At 47.0% G+C, this 19,788-nt stretch overlaps 4 protein-coding genes across 6 annotated transcripts; 2 read left to right on the forward strand and 2 right to left on the reverse strand.

Moving 5' to 3' along the window:
- Positions 1-1,302: 1,302 nt before the first annotated feature.
- Positions 1,303-6,823, reverse strand: LOC109742420 (protein FAR1-RELATED SEQUENCE 5-like). The gene is made up of 3 exons (XM_073504456.1): positions 6,704-6,823; positions 1,532-3,249; positions 1,303-1,417 (listed from the first exon to the last, which is right to left on the reverse strand). The coding sequence occupies exons 1-3, from the start codon at positions 6,821-6,823 to the stop codon at positions 1,303-1,305; spliced, it is 1,953 nt and encodes a 650-aa protein (XP_073360557.1).
- A 1,510-nt stretch (positions 6,824-8,333) lies between these two features.
- On the forward strand, positions 8,334-12,855 carry LOC109742433 (uncharacterized). Of its 3 annotated transcripts, none has more exons than XR_002227865.4 (7): positions 8,334-8,863; positions 9,017-9,169; positions 9,924-10,070; positions 11,398-11,550; positions 12,020-12,142; positions 12,247-12,389; positions 12,460-12,855. XR_002227865.4 is itself a non-coding variant. In XM_020301517.4 (6 exons), exons 1-6 carry the CDS (start codon positions 8,738-8,740, stop codon positions 12,322-12,324), a joined length of 780 nt encoding a protein of 259 aa, XP_020157106.1. In that variant the 5' UTR covers positions 8,334-8,737; the 3' UTR covers positions 12,325-12,855. The 3 variants fall into 3 exon arrangements, 1 of the variants encoding a protein (XP_020157106.1); XR_002227864.4 differs by having other exon boundaries at positions 12,545-12,855; XM_020301517.4 differs by having other exon boundaries at positions 12,247-12,855.
- A 652-nt stretch (positions 12,856-13,507) lies between these two features.
- On the forward strand, positions 13,508-14,418 carry LOC109742439 (uncharacterized). Its single transcript, XM_020301521.4, has 2 exons — positions 13,508-13,983; positions 14,065-14,418. The coding sequence occupies exons 1-2, from the start codon at positions 13,633-13,635 to the stop codon at positions 14,164-14,166; spliced, it is 453 nt and encodes a 150-aa protein (XP_020157110.1). The 5' UTR covers positions 13,508-13,632; the 3' UTR covers positions 14,167-14,418.
- A 707-nt stretch (positions 14,419-15,125) lies between these two features.
- On the reverse strand, positions 15,126-16,894 carry LOC109742444 (uncharacterized). Its single transcript, XM_020301525.3, has 2 exons — positions 15,380-16,894; positions 15,126-15,282 (listed from the first exon to the last, which is right to left on the reverse strand). The coding sequence occupies exon 1, from the start codon at positions 16,800-16,802 to the stop codon at positions 15,651-15,653; it is 1,152 nt and encodes a 383-aa protein (XP_020157114.1). The 5' UTR covers positions 16,803-16,894; the 3' UTR covers positions 15,126-15,282; positions 15,380-15,650.
- Between the last annotated feature and the right edge of the window lie 2,894 nt (positions 16,895-19,788).

Consider the following 19,788-nt stretch of genomic DNA (forward strand, 5'->3'; position numbering starts at 1 on the left):
TCCCACCATGGCCGTCGCCCACGAAGGACTTGCCTCACTAGGGTAGATCTTCACGAAGTAGGCGATCTCCTTGCCCTTACAAACTCCTTGGTTCAACTCCACAATCTTGTCGGAGGCTCCCAAGTGACACCTAGCCAATCTAGGAGACACCACTCTCCAAGAAGTAACAAATGGTGTGTTGATGATGAACTCCTTGCTCTTGTGCTTCAAATGATAGTCTCCCCAACACTCAACTCTCTCTCATAGGATTGGATTTGGTAGAAAGAAGATTTGAGTGGAAAACAACTTGGGGAAGGCTAGAGATCAAGATTTATGTGGTTGGAATGGAATATCTTGACCTCAACACAAGTGTAGGTGGTTCTCTCTCAGAAAATATGTATTGGAAGTGTAGGCATGTTCTGATGGCTCTCTCCACGAATGAAGAGTGGGTGGAGGGGTATATATAGCCTCCACACAAAATCTAACCGTTACACACAAATCACCAAACTCGGTGGGACCGAATCATTAAACTCGGTCAGACCGATTTAGTTCAAAATGTGAACGTTAAGATTCTTGGTGGGACCGACATGTCAACTCGATGGGACCGATGTCATTAGGGTTAGGGCATAACGTACTCTCGGTGAGACCGATTACACAAACTCAGTGAGACCGATTTTGGTAATAGCCAAACAGAGAGTTGGTCAGGCAAACTCCGTGGGACCGATTCGCTCATCTCGGTTGGACCGAAACGTTACGAAAAGGAAACGGAGAGTTTTCATTGCAATCTCGGTGGGACCGATTGCTCATCTCGGTTTGACTGAAACGTTACGAAGGGAAACAGAGAGTTTGCAATCCCATCTCGGTGAGACCGAGATCCCTATCGGTGAGACCGAATTGATTAGGGTTTCTGGCAGTGGCTATGTCAACTGAACTCGGTGGCTCCGGATGGAAAGAATCAATGGGGCCGAGTTGGACTTTTTGGTTTAGGACATATGTGGATATGAGGAAGTAGTGGAGGGTTTTGGAGCATATCACTAAGCATTTTGAGCAAGATCCTCATTAAGCAACACCTCATCCCTTCTTAATAGTATTGGCTTTTCCTATAGACTCAATGTGATCTTGGATCACTAAAATAAAAAATGTAGAGTCTTGTGCTTTGAGCTTGAGCCAATCTTTTGTCCTTAGCATTTTGAAGGGTCCACTTTCTAATCCATGCCATGCCAAACATTGAGCTTTCCTGAAATATTTATCTTGGAATAGCATTAGCTCAATGAGTTATATGTTGTTAGGAATTACCAAAACCACCCAGGGATAGTTGCACTTTCACTCTTGTAGTTGATATTGCAGACCATAGCCTGTTGATTTAGCCAATAGTTTTTGAAACTTGGAAAATACCTCTCTAGTATAGAAATATGCAGCTTGCTTTTCAATGTTGTAACTGCAAACAAAAAAGCTTCCAACATCAATAAGAATTGCTACATATGTTTCAAACAAATGCTGCAACCACGTTGTACTGCAAAACTAAAAAAATGCTACATGACTTTGGACTTACTTGCCCCAGAGTGGCGGCCTCGTCGCTTCATTGATGAAGCCAGCATTGTCTTCACGATCAAGCATTAGCTCCTGGCAAAGCTCAAACTGCTGGACAAATGTCCAAACCGAGTCTCCATGATGATTTAAAGTCTTGAAGTAGGAATTTAGGCCCTCGGACCGCCCGGTTGTTCCTGTGAATGGGAAGAACTTATTCCTAAAGTACACAGGAGCCCACATGTCCCTGCTGTCCCACATGTTCTTGAGGTGTTTCTTATCAGCCACACCAAATAACTCGACCATCTGCTTCCACCGTTCTTCAAACTCCTCAACGGCATCTGAATCATTGATGCAACCATAGAATGCTTCAGCAAAAGGCTCATCCTTGCCCAGCATCTTCCCTAGTTTCGTCCTTGCAACCCAGAAGACGTGCCACTTGCAACATCTGTGTGTTGAATCCGGAAATACCATTGAGATGGCTTTAGCCATTGCCTGGTCTTGATCAGTCATAATGTTCAACGGATGCTCGTTATTCATTGCCAACATCCATTGCTGGAAGACCCACTTGAAAGTTTTGATGGTCTCATCAGGCAACAAAGCGCACCCCAAGCAAACAGTATGTGTGTGGTTGTTAATGCCAACAATCAGAGCAAAGGGCAAGTTGTAGCGATTTGTGCAGAATGTGGTGTCGAAAAACACACAATCTTTGTACTTTGGATACAAGGCCCTTGTTCTCCCATCAACCCAGAAAAGTGCCCTAACAGCTCCATCTTCTTCTAGCTTAGAGAAAAAGAAGTTGGGATTCTCCACTTGTCTTCTCTCAAAGTACTCGATTGTCAGCTCCAAATCACGCTCTAACAGGCCCCTTCGCAGCTTTGCTCTTACATTTGTCACATCAGTCTTCACATACGGCAAACTCCTTGGATCGCAACACCGTGCATCTCCAAGCAAGCCCATCATATTAGCCGTTGATATGTTGCGATAGTGCAGCGAAGTGATGTATTGCATGTCTGCATCGGGGATCTTTCTGTGAGAGCGGCAAAATCTCCGACGCCCCCTTTGCAACATCAGCTGGTGTGTGTGATCGGCCTCAAAAACTATCACAACCCAGCTACCGTCTTTGAGGCTAACACCCATACGAGCCTTGCAATCATACCGCTCCAACCGGTTTCTTCGCCTCTTGTTGCTCACATCCATATAGATGCCAGCTTGTTTGCTTGGAGATTTTCTATTACTAGCATAGCTCATATCAACATCATCACTCTGATTTGTTGCAGCCCCGTCAAAAATGCTTCCACCAACATTCTTCGAAGGATCTTTCCGTGAGTGTATGCACTCAAAAACTCTATAGATTAGGATGCGCTTCTGCTCCAAGCTATTTTTCCTACTATGCTTTGACGTCACAATGCGAGTTCCAAAGCCCATCTTTGAAGCATATTCATTGTAAACACGCTGAGCTTCTTCAACATTGTCAAAAATCATTCCAACAAAAGGGACAACTGGCTGTGATGATATATCTTCGTCTGGTTCATCAACAAGTGTTGCAGCATTTCCATTGGCATTGTCACCGGCCACACGGGCATTGCAATGGTTTGGAGCTGCACCATCCGTGTTCAGCTGCAAGGAATCGTCACTATCATGTCCCGGAGTATCATTCAAATCAATGCCATCATCTTCTTCTTCGTGCGCAACATTTTGCATATCATCATCAAGGAAAATCAATGGCTCCACAGCAACATTCTGCAACAAAATCAGCACCCAAGTCAGTTTTTTTTGCTGCATGAAAAAACATGCAAAAAACACAAACAAAAAAAGTGGATGCAACATGTCAATCATAATTCCAAAACAACTCCTGCATGCAACATTTTAGGATGTAGCATGTAACATCCAGCAAGTAGCACGTAGCAAATGCAACACATACTTGTAACATTTTACTAGCAGACAACAGGAAGATGCTAGCATTAATTGACAACATATCAGAAACATTACACAAAAATCAAACACAAGTATGTTGAGAACATCTCTTTTTAATCTCATGCTCATCAATTGAAATCAAAGGTTGCAACATTTTTTTGTGAACAAAAGGATCTAGGGTTGCAATTGGAAATCATACCAAATCAATTTCATCCCGGCCATGTCGTGCTGCATCTTGGAAGACCACACCAGGGTTGTAGTACCGTTGCAGCACCGGTCCACTACCACCAGGGCCTTGCCGCCTCAGGGGACTTCGGCCATGAACGACAGCGGAGCTCGAGCCCAAATCCATGGAGGCAAGGAGGTCATTACGGATGTAAGACATGATTCGGCCGCGAGGAAGCAATTCCAAGGCCTCTTGATATATGGGGGAGCCCCTCCTCGACGTGATTCGGCCGCGAGGAACTTAAAACAGGAGGATCCGGCCGCCGCCGCCGTGGATCGGGGATGGGCAGACGCGGGGGATCCAGCTCCCCTGTTTTTCTGGTTGTGGTTGTTCGTACAACCGTTGCAACAAAACGTGTCTTTTTTGCTGCAACGGTTGGTTCGGTACACACTCGCGCGCAGATCTAACGGTTCACGCTAACCGCATCGGACGGCTCGGGATCGACCGGCCCAACAGTTGGGCCGGTGCGCCGGCGCAGATCACTGCCCTATTACTAATCGGTTCCGTTCATGTATTTTTGTCCGGCAAGTCGACTCACAGCTCAGGCCGCGTACTTTTCTTACTTGTCCCCCACTACTAGGGAAAACTGAGGCTGTTCGCAATGATATTAAAAATGTCTTGAACGTCCCAAATGAAACTTTGAATGAGAAATATTTGGGAATGCCTACAGATGTGGGGGCCTCAAAAAACGGGGCGTTCAAATATTTAAAGGACAGACTATGGAGCAAAATTCAAGGTTGGGTCGAAAGAACTATGTCCTCTGCAGGCAAGGAAGTGCTAGTAAAGGCAGTGGCACAGGCCATACCAGTCTTTTCCATGTCCTGTTTTAAAATGCCAAGGGGCCTATGTGAGCATCCTGAACATGTTGATAAGAAAATTTTGATGAGGGAGTAAGAACGGCCAACGCAAACCGCATTGGGTATCATGGAAGGCAATGACTCAGCCAAAGAGCATGGGAGGTTTGGGGTTTAAAGACTTCGAGCTATTCAACCTAGCCATGCTAGCTAGGCAGGTCTGGCGCATGCTACAGGACCCTACTTCTCTTAGTGCGCGAATTATGAAGAGCATTTACTTTCCAAACACCAATATCCTAGATGCTGCGCTTGGGAGTCATCCAAGTCAGATATGGCGAGCACTTGTCGAAGGAAGAGACACTTTGAAACTGGGCCTTATCAAGCGGATTGGCAACGGAGAAAGCACCGATATTTAGAAGGACAATTGGCTCCCTCGTCCAGAGATGATGAGGCCATATGGCTGTCTCACAAGCACTCCGCCGGCCATAGTGGCGGAATTGATAGATCACACTAGCGCCACATGGAATAAGCAAAAGATCGATGCCACGTTTCTGGCTTTTGATGCGAAGGTTGTGCTAAGTATCCCACTATGCACGACTCTGATGTAGGATTACTGGAGCTGGGCGCATGAAAGAACAAGACAGTTTACGGTTCGTTCAGCCTACAACATGCTAGTGACGACGAGGCAAAGGAGAGAGGCTTGGCTGGAGGGTTCCGGGGGCTCTTCATCAACATCGGACTCGGCCTCATGGAAAACTCTGTGGAAGATGGAAGTGCCATCGAAAGTACGTATGTTTTTGTGGAGGCTCTCGAAGCAGTCGCTGCCGACGGAAGATGTTAGGGAACATCGCAACATGACAACGACGAGCTCCTGTGGTTTCTGCGGCACATCTGATTCATGGCGCCACTCTCTCCTCGAATGCACCATCTCCAGGTGTACATGGGTGTTGGTTGACGATGATCTTTGCTGCACCCTGCTGGCTACAACTGAAAACTGCGCCAAGAGCTGGCTTTTCAACATGATGGGATCGCTACCGCATGAGCAATTCACCTTGCTGGTGGTGACACTTTGGGCCATCTGGACATCTCGGCGTAAGGCCATACACGAGTCTATTTCCAGACCCCACATGCGATAAGGGCCTTTATAACACGCTACATCCAAGACTTGGAAGCACCGAGGAAGCCCAGGAAACTGAATCAAGCAGCGGCGAGAGCTACACCTGCGGTCACTCGATCGAAGGCCCCCCCCAGCAGATTATGCGAAGATTCATGTAGACGCAGGGGTTCGTCCACATAGAGGTGGTTTAGTAGTAGCTATCTGCAGAGATAGCCAAGGAGTTTTCATGGGTAGTTCAGCTTTAGTGATGGTCGGAGTTTGCGATGCAGCCACTCTGGAAGCCATCACATGCCGTGAAGCTATTGCATTGGAGGAGGATCTTAATCAACATCACTATATTGTTGCATCCGACTGCAAGAAGGTGATCGATGACATTGCTAAAGGTAGTCAGGGAGATTATGGAGTTATTATCAAAGAGATCAGATCAAGGTCACCACCTTCTACTAGTAGATTTACTTTTGAAAGGCGTGAGGCTAATGTAGAAACTAACAAGTTAGCCAAACACGCACTAGCTTTACTTCCTGGGCGTCATGTGTGGTTAGGCCAGCCACATGACCCAATTTGTATCCCACATTTTGTGGACTTTGAGTAATAAAAGGCCTTTTCCCTAAAAAAACTAGGGAAAACTCTAGCAGTAGCGCGGGTTTTTGTCTAGCAGCACGGGTAGGCGCGCTACTAGTACGGCGCTACAACTAAACATTAGCGGTAATGTGGTTCCTACACGTGCTACTGCTAACTCAGATAGCAGTAGCCACTACTAGGAAAAGCCTACTAGTGGCGCTGATTTAGAGGTTAGTAGTAGCGCGGGTCGGCACTATAGCTAACTTTTAGCAGTAGCGCGGGATTAAACCCCCGCGTCTGCTAACCCAGTTAGCAGCAGCGTGGGTTTCTCCAGCGCTACTGATAAATAGCAGTAGCGTGTCCCATAACCCCATGCTACTATTATTCGTCTGTATTTTTTTTCGTTTTATGTTGTATTTATACACTGTTATACAAATTCATGGGCTCATAGTTTAGGGGCAAACGGGTCTGGTGTCTCCTCCGAGGAACTGCATTAGAAGCGTTTTGATCCAGACTTAAACGCCAGGCCTCCGCCTGAAGGCCTTCAGGCGCTCCGACTCAGCATTTGTTTCGAGCCTGTACCGTCGCTATCCGAGTGTTTTCAGCATTGATATCTTCCTGGGCCTTGGTCATCTGTTCCCTAAGCTTCACGGTCTCTGTGTTGCGCTCCGCTTGGTTTTGCGCCGTGACCTCCGTCCCCATTAAGGTTGTCAAAGTATCCATCAACTCAGATAAGACTTGAGCCGGAGGCCTGGCTAACCCAGATCCTGAGGGGCTAGTTGTTGTTGTCGCTCCAGCCGCCGTGTTGGTAAGAGTCGGCGCCATGCCTGCCATGAAGATGGCGGCTCGGCTTGGCGGCTCGTAGGGGTCCGGAATACTTCGCCATCGGAGCAGCCCCCAAGCCCGCCGTCTTGAAGCTGATAGATTGACTCTGTTTCTCCGGTCGAGGACTCCTCACCTGAGTAGATGAGAGTCTCTCCTCCAGATGCAGAATCTTCTGCAACTTCCACACCTTGCGTGAAGCCCACGAAAACATGCTTTCACCCGGCTTGGACCCGGGCGGGTTGTGTAGGCCGAGCCGGCTCGACGATGTCGGTGTAGAGGTCCGGCTCAGGTCCAGATCTGCCGATCTTGCCGATGAAGACATGGGTTCCGCCGAAGGGGACCCGGTACCCGTACTCCATTGAGTCAGCCTCGGGGCCCCAGCCAGCGTCGTCGATGTAGAGCTTGCCGGGGCGACTCTTGGTCATCCTGCCAACGCGCGTATCCTTCAATCCCTGGGAAAGAGCCCTTCAAGAACTCGAAACCACCGTGCGCTGGCCCACGGTGGGCGCCACCTGTAGTGGTTTTGTCATGGTAGATGTCCTAGTGAAAGGACTTAGTCACGAGGCCATCGCAACGGTGATTAGCTTGTCGGGGTTGAGCGGGTCGAAAGACACAGATTTACGCAGGTTTGGCCCCTCACGGTGGAGGTAAAAGCCTACTCCTGCTCTTGTTGCTTTTTTGCTTGAGTATCGATTACAAGGGAGCGGATTCGCTTGACCTAGCTATCGATTGATTGTAACTTGCCCTATTCTATACCGGGGACTCGCCTTTATATACAGGTCGAGGCCACCAGCTTACAAGAGTCCGGGTCGGGTCATGTTTCGTGACCGGTCCTAACTCTAAGTCTCCTTGCCTTCTATGACAAGTCATCATTGGGCGGCTTAGACTTCCAGGCCACGCGCCGTCTTCTGGCCTTGGGCCTTAAGCTGGCCCGTCTTGTGAGCCGGCCATCCAGCCCTGCGTCTTGATCCCTTGGGCCCGTCCGAGGCCCATCTTCGAGAGTCGCCAACGGCCTAACCCAATCCTTTCAGGGCGGGTCATACCGCGGGGTTATATCTCCAACACTTTCAGTTTCACAAAAATTCAGCACCAACCAAAAAAAACACCGAAAATCTGTGAATTTCAGTTATTTTGATTAGTGTTTGAGTGAAAGACCGAAATATTCACTTGAAATCAAACAAATATTTGAATTAAATTTTTTTTGAGAAACATTTGAGTTCATGCATACTACCAAAATTGCTGAAATATTTCGGCTGAAAGGTAAATATTTCAGTGGCTGCTGAAATTAATGAAATTCAGAAAATTTCTTCGAAATCTCACCGGAAGCGAAAACCATACTCCAAACGTGTTGTTCGCGGACATTTGATCCCCTCCGAACTGTGATCCTGGAGTTGGCTATTCTTCTCGGCCAGCCTAACAGCTACATGGCCACCGAGCTCCGCCTCCGCAAGCGTGGCCCGCCGCTCCCTCTGCTTCCCTGCCGCGCAAGCATCGACCGCCGAACGATAAAGAACACGTGACATGGTCGACCGGGTCGCCCTGGCGAGGCGGGGGCGCTCCGGCCGTCAACCATTTCCGCCGCCACGGCGCCGGAGCCGCAGGGCGAGAACGCAGTGCCTGGCACGAGCACGTACTCAATGCCGCGTGCGCCGGCGAGACGGGCGCACTCCGGGCGTCCACCATCTCCTCCCCCTTCGTCATTTCAAGTGGGACCACGATGTCAGTGGCGAACCGTCAAACTCCCGGATAAGATTTCCAAGCCAAGGGAAGTAGCAGAGCAGAGCAGAGGCGATGGCCGCATCCTGCTCGTTCCGCTCCGCCGTCCGAGCTCCACCGCCTCCGCGGGGCCTCGCCGGGGCCAGGAGGGCGGTGCGCTGCTGCAGCAGCGCCGCTCCCACCGGCGCCTCCACCTCCAAGGTCAGCACGCCCGCCCCTAACCACGTATTCGGCTCGCGATTGGGGGTCTCCTCGATTAATCCCTTTGCTGCTGATCTGCTTTATGCTAGTAATTCGTTGGAAGCTAACCCACTGGGTGCGGATCTCGCATTGGCTCTTCCTCTGTTGGTGCAGCTCGTCCTGGAGGTCAAGGAGAGGCTCGAAAGGGAGCACCCGGGCCTCCCGACGGGCAGGAGCGGCAGGGATGACGACGAGATGATCCTCTGGTTCTTGAAGGACAGGAAGTTCGCCGTCGACGAAGCCGTCTCCAAGCTGGCCAAGGCCATCGTATCCTCCCCTACAAAATGCTGATACATACTCCCTCCTTACTTTAAAGATTTCAATACAGGCTACATACAGATATATATAGACGTATTTTTTAGTGTAGATTCATTCATTTTGCTCCGTATGTAGTCCACATTGGAACCGTATTTAGCCCGCATTGGAATCTCTAAAAAGACTTATATTTAGGAACGGAGGGAGTATTAGCTTAGCCTCTTCCTTTCCGGTTTTCACAAATATCCTAGTCGTGTTTCAGTGTGTGCTTGCTTTTGAGCTAACAATTTTACTGTTCGGTTGCGTATCGCTTGCCTAACTTCTCGTTATCAAGCCTGATTATTTTCCTTGTTAGAGTCTCTCACGCTCTCACTCAACGGCTGCAGCAAAATTGTAAATATAAAGTACGTCAAAGTAAACTAGATTTTTGGGTATATATGTGAACATTCAATTGTGAGGGATCTGCAACAGTCTCTTAAAGAACAGAGACGAATTCTCTCAAGCAAGCTATACAGATTATAATTCAGAGCAACTGTTTTTACCAATTGCACAATGTCTGTTTACTCCGAGGGGACTTCTTATCCCTGACAAAAGGAGTCGGATTGGTTCCCAATGTGAGGATTTTTTCTAAAGATGATGTACCTTTTGTCAAGTTTTCTGCTTTGTAGTTTCATGGAGGGCCTAGCATTTTGTCCATTAAATTGTAATCAATATGAATAATAGTTTTTCGTATTTTGCGACTTAAGCTTTCCTTCATCTGCATTAGAAATGGCGTCAGGATTTCCGCGTGTCGGAATTATCAGAAGAATCAGTGAAAGGATTGTACCAAACTGGCAAAGCATATGTGCATCATTCTTTTGACATCAACGGCAGGCCTGTGCTAGTAGTAGTCGCAGCCAAACATTTCCCTTCTGTAAGTTTCCCACATCTGAATTTCAAGACAAGATTCTGAACAAACTGATGTTCCTTCCCCTGAATGAAAGTACACACACTTGCTAAGTGTTAGAAAATCAAATGAGAAAGTAATGATACAGAGTTATGCCTTGACTAGTGATAAACTATGAGGCAAAACTTTTCAGAGTAAACACAAATTTAAAGGACGCCGATAAGTGCCACACGTGTGGGCGTTAGGGGATCTACCCACACATTTTGTGTGGTGTATAAGAGGAACAGCCCACACACCTACGTGTGGGCAAAACAAGTAATGCCCACACACCTCTTTTTTACCCTCCCGACCCCTCTCACACGTGTGCGTGTGGGCGAAATAGATAACGCCCACACGCCCCGTATGTCAGGCCTCGTATCTCGTGGTCCCGCACGCCCTGCGTGACAGTCACCGCGCGTCCCGCAGTTGCCATGGTCCAGACCATCGTCCATGTTCGTTTAACTGTAGTTGCCATGTCGCTGAACTTCGGTTGCCATGTCGGACAACTACAGTTGCCATGGTTGCTCAACTGCAGTTGCCATGTATGGTCTGGTCTACTGCAGTTGCCATGATTTCAAAAGTTTTGGAGTTGCCACCCACTACCACTAGGCAGTTGCCATGTAGCACTACAAAAAAGGCATGGCAAAAAAACATGTTCAGGTAAAAGAGAGAGTTTCCATGTGCTCACAAGCACGCTAGGGCAGTTGCCATGTAAAGAGAAAGAGTTGCCATCTGCTTACGTGCACGCTAGGGCAGTTGCCATGTACCATGCAAAAACACATGGCAACTCGGGTAAAAGAGAGTTGCCATCTGCTTAGAAGCAAAGCTAGGGCAGTTGCCATGTACCCTGCAGAAACACATGGCAACTGCCAGCTTTGGGTGTGGGCGAGGAGACGGGCGTGTGGGCGAAGTGATAAACGCCCACACACCAGCCCCCTCTGCGTGCGTGAAAACTGGTGTGTGGGCGAATTGCTAAACGCCCACACACCAGCCCCCCGTGTGGTGAAAGAGGACGTGTGGGCGACCGGATGAATGCCCACACACCAGCTTAGTCCTACGTGGCACACAAAAACTGCTAGAACGCGCCAAGATTCGTGCAAAATTGGTTGGACGAGAATCCATGCGTGTGGGCGAGTTGCTAGACGCCCACACGTGTGGGCGTTAGTGTTTTCGAATTTAAATTGTTCACTTCAATCTGAACTGGCATACCTGTTGGCTCTATTTATTCTGCAATTTATCATTATGATGTCTTTTGTGAATTAGATGCCTTTTTTCTTAATTATATGACGTATTGGTCACAATATTGCTATTACAGAAACAAGACCCACTTGAAAATGAGAAGTTATGTGCCTTTTTGGTCGAAAAGGCTTTACGTAACCTTCCCATGGGAACAGATAATATACTTGGAATTTTCGATCTTCGAGGCTTTGGTGTAGAAAATGGTGATCTCCAATTCTTAAAGTTTTTGGTAAGTTCAATCCTTTTCTTTGCTGATGCCATCATTTTCCCTGATTGTGTTGGCAGCTGTAAGAGACATTAACGAAGCAATCCAGATGAGAGTCACATACGTTTTGAGGATTATTCATACACCTTTCATTAGATCTATCGAACATAAAATAAAAGTTGATTTGTTTGAATACATTGATCTGCAATGGTATGAGATTCAAATAATATAATTGCCTAATTGTTATTTCTATATCCATTTGCAATAAGAAAATAATGATGGCTGAAAGATAATGCTTTTATATACCCTTGAACAGAAAATTTTATCTACATGCAAACGCATGTAGAATTTTTTTCTTATGGGGTCTTGCATGGATACCCTGTACTTCCAAGATTGTGAAGCCTTAGTAGCTGTTGCACCTGTGCGTACTTGCACATACAACAACTAGTTCATTACTGTTGTGAATGGATGTTAATTTCCAGAGATTTTTCAGATTGATGTGTTCTACTATTACTATCCCAAGCGGCTTGGCGAAGTTCTGTTTGTGGATGCTCCATTTGTGTTCCAGCCAATGTGGCAGCTTGTTAAACCTCTGCTGAAACAATATGCCTCCTTGGTCAGTACTTTTTTTTTTTTTGGAATGGTCTTGGTCAGTTCTGTTTCTCTGAAGCTTATCAAATCATTTTACCTCTAATAGTTGTTGCTTGTTCTGTATATAAGGTGAGATTTTGTGATGCTGAGACCGTGAGAAAGGAGTACTTCACAGAAGAGACCGTGCCTCCCGATTTCCGCCGTTAGGCGTCATGGTTTCTGTATACTGAGCTGACATACTGTTAATGGCTGGTGGCCAGATTCTGTGGAAGGTCAGTTGAGTGCTGATCTCCCTGTTTCTGCCTTTCTTCGTCCTTCTGTCGGTTTATTTTTCTCCAGCAGTACAAAAATCCGTGCATGAACTGTGAACTGGACCACGAGTAAGGCCAATGGATTTCTGATTAGAGAGTGCTCGCTGATGCTACAGCGTTGCAACCAACCATGGTGTCGACGAGAGCTCTAATGTTTATCGCCGTTTGACCACCGGAACATGAAGGCACGCCATGGCCATCCTTTGCTGGTGCCACCGCTGGATATGTCTCAGAAACTTTTCGCCTGTGGGTTTGTTTTCGAGGAAGTGTTTGAAGATTGGATGTTGGATAACCATCTTATACTCTCTTTTTTTTTGCGGGTGATCTTCTACTAAAGTTATTGCGGGTGTAAATAGTTCGAAGATTATCAACGCGGAATAACTTTTTGTAACGAGCTTGTGAAATAAAATGGTTATCTCGATAATAATGCCAGTAAGGGGATTTTTCTTTCCATGGCCATGCACTCCTAAAGCGATATCACGTTGGTTGATATCCTCGAAGCCTTTAAAGATGACCGCCGTCATGTGGATTCCAGGCTTCCGCTGCCACTATACAAGTACTCCCTCCGATCCGAATTACTTGTCTAAAAAATGGATAAAAATGGATGTATCTATAACTAACATACATTTAGATACATTCATTTCTGTGACAAGTAATTTCGAACGGAGGGAGTACAAGACAGATATGTATGGTCTCTCTCTGCATGACTCTTTCCTGATACGTACAAAAAGACGTAGTAGTACTATCTTAGCTAGCCTACACCCAAAGAAAGAAAGAAAAGAAGAAATTAAAAGCAAATCACCATCAACCAGATGCGGCCGGGGAGGGAGCTGGCTCAGCGCAAGCAATCGACCCAAGCAGGAACTCCACCGGCCGAGCACAGCGACTGAACCCTGCGGCCACCTCCGATCCGGGCGTTGTCCCACCGATCCAGGCATTGCTTCACACGGACACCGCGGTGCGGTGCGGTCACACCACCACACCACACGTCGGGCGGTGAGACGTGAGCAGGCGGCATCATGGAGCGGCAAAGCTCACGGGCGGCCTGTGCGGCGCGCGCGCGCCTGGTCCCCGGCCACGCTCGCTCTGCCATAAGGATCCCACCCCGCGCACACTGGCATGGCATACTGCAGCGCTCTGCATCCCGATCCAGACACAGACACACAGACACAGAGCTTTTGGCTGCTCCTGCTCGGCTGCTCCCATGGGGCTCTGCCTGTCCGTGGCCCTGTGGAAGGACAAGGCCTACGCCCGCCGCCGGGCCGTGCGGCGAGGCCAGCAGGAGGCCGTCGACGTCGATGTGATGGTGCGTGGCGGCGGCGGCAGCAGCTCTGTCTACGGGCTTCTGGCAGGTGGAGTGCCGGAGGCGGAGGAACCCGTGGCCGTGGCGGCGCCGAGGGCTTCGGGCGCGCTGGGCACGCCGGCGCGGCCGATATGGCAGAGGAGGGTGCTGATGGGCGTCAAGTGCCGGCTGCCGAAGTTCAGCGGCATGATCCTGTACGACGAGCGCGGCCGGCCGGTGGGCGGCGGCGTCCGGGACAGAGCTCGTGACCAGGTACGTGCGTGGTCACCACGTTTGCTCAACTTACGTGTGTGCGAATGGATGTATCATTGTCCTGTACCTGTCTGCCTGCAGGAGAAGCACGCCGCTGCCATTGATAACATCCTGAGGGACCTGCACTGGTCCAGCCGGTCGCCGGCGGGCAGCTTAATTCCAGCGTCGGCCCGGTCCAGTTGAACACCGCTCTGTCCTTTCCAGTTTGTTAGGCCCATATCAAGAAGAAGAAAGCTCAGAAATTTCCTGTTTGCAAGCCTCATTGTTTTGGGAATAGCCAGCTAGAGCTGTGCCTACGCTAAATTCTGCCCAATTCTGGGGGTTCTCAATGTGACACCAACCAATGAAATGGAGGAGAGATCAGAGGGCCATGAATGTAGCATTAACTAGTTGAATACTCTTATATTTGGATAATGGGACAACTTTATTCGTAGAGATGCCAATGTTCCTATTTAAGCTTCTATGCTTGTCTTGATCAATCCCCAATCAAATTAACCAACTCAAGGCCACCTTACATTTGAAGCCATTTTGCTGTATGCTGTTTTTGGCATAGTTTCATACTAGCAAGGCATGAATCACTTTCACAACATTAAATCTCTTCAAACAAACATACTGCACAAAGAAGAAAGATTTTCAGCTCACCAAAATTAGAACAAGTAACCAACAAAGTGGGTCAAAATTAACTGCCTCCTCGGATTGATCAACATACGTCAGCAAGTTCAAAATAGTTCCCCCCAAAAAATAAAGGGTCCAGAATTGTCATTCAAAGAAAGTTTATGATGCCGTGGACATATCAGTACTCATGAATCTAATTACTAGCTTCATCAAGTGTTACCAATGACCAAACTAGCATGCCACATTCATACCATACCAGAGGCCATCATCTTCTTAGGCAAGAGCACGGAGCCAAGCAAAATCTTTGTGTTGCAGTAAGGATTTTCGAATTTTAATTGCCTTATGAACCTTTACACCACAGAACTGGGATTATAGTCAGGCCCTCCGGCCTATAACGGAACATTGCTAGGCGATAAGCAATGTAAGCCAGCATAGAAATTTTAATGCATTGCAGAATGGCCTGTTCTCGCACTTTCTTAGTTCCAATATGTGTGCATCAGGATGAACAAGTTCATAACAAGCCATGATTTTTCCTCTACTAAATGATCCATTAAGATATCAAGATTCAGGATTCAAATCATCACTTTAACCCAGCGTTAACAACGGCCATACCAGCATCTAAAAGTGTAGAACCAACATCCAGCTAGGCAAAGTACACAGAAGTACTCCCTCAGTTCCATATTACTTGTCGCTGATTTAGTACAAAGTTGTACTAAATCAGCGACAAGTAATATGGAACGGAGGGAGTAGGAATTACTATCTTACCACACATAATGAAAACTTTGTCGCACCGTACACAGTTACCAATTTTCATAGCATGCTCTTGGTTCATGTAATTCTGAAATTAGTTGGCACTTCTCCTCGGCAAGCAGCCACATAGTCTTCAGCAAGATGCGGTGCAGCTTCCTTGTGAGGACCTTCTCAGTGAAGTTGGCGATTGTATAATAGCTCGGGTCACCTTTGAGCAATCCGTTTTCCTTAAGAAACTTCAAAACATAGTAGCAGGGTCTGAGCCGGACCTCCAGGCTAAAGTTCCCCTCCGCGAAATTAGCTCATATAAATCTGAAATTAGTCGGCATTTCCCCTCTGCGAGCAGCAACATAGTCTTCAGGGAGGTGCGGCGCAGCTTCCTTGTGAGGGCATATGAATTTCTCCGCAAACACCTTCTCGCTGCACAAGACCATACCGTAGTAGTCTCTGTCATGATCTAGCAATCCATTTTCCTTGAGAAACCTCATAACATAGTACCGGGGCCTGAGCCGGCCCTCCAGGCTAAAACTAAGCATCGCTGGCCGACGAGCAATGTACGCCGGTTCCAATCCCACCTCCGCGATGAAGAAGTCGGACTTGCGCTGCAGCGTTTCCTTGGACAAACTCAGCACACTCGGCCACCTGGACACAGCAATGCCGGCATCGGCATCTGACCACCTTGTTGCCTTCTTCAAGTGATCCAATTTAGTGGCGATCTTCTCCTCACTAACTAACGCAACAGACCGCAGAGCCTGCCTGAACATCGCACAGCCAGGAGGCACGCCTAAAGCCTCAGCAGAGGCAACCATGGCCCGGATTTGTTCCACGTTGGCGGTGAGCATCCTTGGCAAAGAGATGGCCAGCTTGCCAATGTCGCAAGCACCTAGCGTGCACTCCCGCAGCAGCCCCACGTTCCGCTTGACCACCTTCTCGAGGCTGTGCGAGAGGAGATGGTGGTTACCCTTGAATACTCGGAGGAATTTCTCGGAGGGGCCCAAGAGGTGCAGGTAGTAGTGCACCTTGGATACGACGGACTTGCAGCGGAAGTGCTCGGCAGCGAGCGGGACGAGTCGCGCGATCTCGGAGCGCGACAGCCCGAGGCCCGTGAGCTCGACGACGATGGGGGACAGGGTCGCCTCCACGCCGGCGCAGAGGAACTTGGGATCCCGCGCGACGAGGGCGGCGACGTCGGCGCTAGAGAGGCCGAGGCCGGCGAGGAAGGCGAGGACGGCGTCGGCCTTGGCGGGGGATTTGAGGTGGGAAAGCTTTGCGGAGGCCTTGAGCGCTTGTGCTCGGGTGAGGCCGCAGGTGTCGACCAGATACTCCTCGACGGCGAATCCGGTGGGTGGGGAAACGGCGGTGGTGGCGGAGAGGAGTCGGGGGAGAGCGTAGCCGCGAGAGGTGATGGGAGAGGAGAGCAGGTGCGCGACGCCGCAGCTCCGGAGGCGGAGCATGGCGAAGGCGACGGCGGCGAGGGGATTGGGGAACGAGCGCCGCCGGTGAGAAAGTTTTGGCCTTTGTCACTCCTCGATGCGCTCCAAGAAGTGGGCCTTTGAGCCTTATCACTCCTCCGAGAAGCCCAACTCTTGTGAGCGAAGCCCAGCTTTTCATCCACTACGTTTGTCTCAGAAAAAAAATGGAAGTCCCGTTGCTAAAAAAAGTATTAACTTCTCAAAGGGAAAAAGTATTGACTTCTAAATTTTTTGATTGAAGCCCCATTTTCAAAGTGACTTTAATATTCAGATAAACCACTGAGGAGTGCACCAAAAAAAGCCTCATTTTTTTACAAATGGCAATTTAATCACTAGTTTTAGCAAACCTGACCTGTCTTTTTTTTGCGGGTTAAAACTTGACATGTCTTCGAACATACACCTATCTAGAAGAACAAACTATGTATGTTTCAATGGTCGGACTAGTGGTCATCGTCAAAACTTACCAACACATTTTTTTGGCAACTATAGGATGGGCTATATAGAGATTAGACATTGACCATGTCATTTTAGTCCCCAATCCAATGTTTAGTATCTAATAGGAATTATTTGGGGGAATTTAAGAGAGAAGTTTCTTACCATGTTTTGTTAGTCATAATATATGAGGGATTAGCTAAGTTATGATAACAAAAATTGTGATGAAGCGTCTTAATTGTGATGAAACATAACTAGTCCATTAATAATGCTATGGCATGGCATTTTGATCTCCCATGCATGTTGGGGCTAGCTATCTTGGATTAAGAGGCAACCGGAAGCGAAGGCGCACTTTGGTCATAGCACTAACTTCATTGGTTGGCAGTTTAATTAGTTTGATGACGGCATAAAGTTCTGTCAGGTAGCCAATTTCATCTTTTTTCCCACTTGCATGGGGTTGACCTCTACACCCAAGTGTTGTAGACTAGCAGTAGGCTTGAGGTACTTTTGATTTTATGAGTCAGATGCACCAGGTTTGAACAATTTGAGGTACCCTTTTTTGCGATAAACTTCCAATCCATTCTTCTTTCACTACAAAAAACCTGTTAATCATGATGGTTTTTTGGCGACATTCTCAGAAACCGTCATCGATAATGACGGCTTTCTCTGGTTTGTCATGGAAACCGTCACGGGCCAGCAACATAAGGCTGGTTGTCAAATTGGCAGCCTCATTATGACGAACAAAGAGGGACTATCATGAAATCCATCATGGATCGACCCTCAGGGCCTAGCTTATACACCATTTCACCGCCATGGATGGATGGTGTTGATGTGTCATGTGTGCCTCTTGTTTATCCCGCATGTCTGTCACATATAGTCAATACTAGAAGGGTTGTGCGTGCTTTGCTGTGCCGTGAGTGCTGTTGGGTTTCTTAAAATAATTACTCACTCATCTTCAAAATATAAGATGTATGAAAAGTCAAACCTTTTAAGTTTGATCAAATTTGTAGAGATATATATCAAAATCCATAATATAAAGCGGTATGATATAGATTCATCATGAAATGAATTTTCATACTTTTTTATTTAATATTATAGATGTCGATATTTTTTGCTCTGAATTTGGTCAAAATTATAGAAATTTGACTTTTCAATAAAACTAATACTCCTTATATTTTGAAGAAGTTGGAATATTTAGTTTGGCGGGTGGGGGAGATGATGGAGTGTGCTTTATTTTTTTAATAATGCGGTGATTTGGTGGGCCTTTCGAGGTGTGATTATGTGTTATCTGCAACCAACCTATATTTATGGGGCAACTTTTTTGCGTCGGTGGCTGCATGTACTATATTGGTGCTACAACGCCACATGATGGCACTTCTTTGTTTAGATGGTGGTAGGGTGCCCGTGGGGGAGGTGATTTTTATAGGCCGGTTGTTGTTGATTGATTTGTAAATTGTTGGTCCGGTCAAAATTGTAAACCAAATCCAGAATTGAATACCTCAGTTGAATTAAAAGAAAACTTCAAAATTTATGGAACATAGTGAATTAAATAATTGAATGGGGGGCTACTTGAGAAATTGTTGACCTAGTCAAAATCAAGTGACTAAATCTAAATTGAAGACCTCGATTACTTGTGATGCCTTAAAAATTAGGAAGAATAGTGTATAGTATAAACGAATTAAATAAGAGAGCTTTGGAAAATTGTTGACACGGTCAAAATCGGGTGACCCAAGTTCAGTTGGAGACCTCAATTGAATGTGGGCTTTTTAAAACTAGGGAGCATAGTGTTATAGAGGAAGTATTGGATTGCAAAAAAGGAATATCTTTGATTCCAATAACAACAACAATAAAATAATCAATAAAAAGTGTTAACTTTCCAACAATGAAAAAGCAATCATAATGCCAATCAAAATAAACCTGATAACATTGTGACAAACTGGGTGCATTTAGCTCAAGTCAAACATTCGAGCCAACTTGTAAAGTGCAACAGCTGGGTTCATTCAGTCACATAGTAATAATCAGTTCTACTGTTCTGTCAAATACTTCTAGATCAACCCAATAGAATAAACCCAACACTACAGGTCCATTAGATACTTGCTAAGATGAGCAGAAGACAATACTTTCTAGATCAATCCAACAGCACGAGTGACTCTCTATTGGAGACTCCTTCCATGAAGGTCCGGTAAAACCCACCTATCCACCTCAAGTACACCATGGTACCAATATGGCGTAGGCACGGGCCACCTAGTATCCGACATTTTGTTTTCCAATGTAAGTTCAAAGTTGAATAAAACAGTATATGCTACCACAAACAAATGGCACTGAGAAAGAGAAAGAATACCTATTTTCCTTCCACCCTCCCTGTATTTCCTCAGGCTGGTTCAATCCTCTGTCATCCAACATATTTCTTTCAATGTCAGTTAGCAGAATGAGTATATGCATACCAATTACATCTAGCATTGAAACACAGAAAGAGAAAAATACCTTTCCGATGGTAGCGGGAGGCCAATCTTTTTCTTTAGAACGTCGACAACCT

This window comes from Aegilops tauschii, chromosome 7 (genome assembly GCF_002575655.3).
Source record: "Aegilops tauschii subsp. strangulata cultivar AL8/78 chromosome 7, Aet v6.0, whole genome shotgun sequence".
NCBI classification, from domain to species: Eukaryota; Viridiplantae; Streptophyta; class Magnoliopsida; order Poales; family Poaceae; genus Aegilops; species Aegilops tauschii.

Bases quoted from the DNA above. Each gene is read 5' to 3' on its own strand.
- LOC109742439 (XM_020301521.4), top strand. From the start codon at position 13,633: ATGGGGCTCTGCCTGTCCGTGGCCCTGTGGAAGGACAAGGCCTACGCC. The intron at 13,984-14,064 runs GTACGTGCGTGG...GTCTGCCTGCAG, and splicing joins GGGACAGAGCTCGTGACCAG to GAGAAGCACGCCGCTGCCAT.
- LOC109742444 (XM_020301525.3), bottom strand. From the start codon at position 16,802: ATGCTCCGCCTCCGGAGCTGCGGCGTCGCGCACCTGCTCTCCTCTCCC.
- LOC109742433 (XM_020301517.4), top strand. From the start codon at position 8,738: ATGGCCGCATCCTGCTCGTTCCGCTCCGCCGTCCGAGCTCCACCGCCT. The intron at 8,864-9,016 runs GTCAGCACGCCC...CTGTTGGTGCAG, and splicing joins CCGGCGCCTCCACCTCCAAG to CTCGTCCTGGAGGTCAAGGA. The intron at 10,071-11,397 runs GTAAGTTTCCCA...TTGCTATTACAG, and splicing joins CAGCCAAACATTTCCCTTCT to AAACAAGACCCACTTGAAAA.
- LOC109742420 (XM_073504456.1), bottom strand. From the start codon at position 6,823: ATGGGGACGGAGGTCACGGCGCAAAACCAAGCGGAGCGCAACACAGAG. The intron at 3,250-6,703 runs GTACAGGCTCGA...ATTTTGTTGCAG, and splicing joins AAAACACTCGGATAGCGACG to AATGTTGCTGTGGAGCCATT. The intron at 1,418-1,531 runs GTAAGTCCAAAG...TTTTGTTTGCAG, and splicing joins AGGCCGCCACTCTGGGGCAA to TTACAACATTGAAAAGCAAG.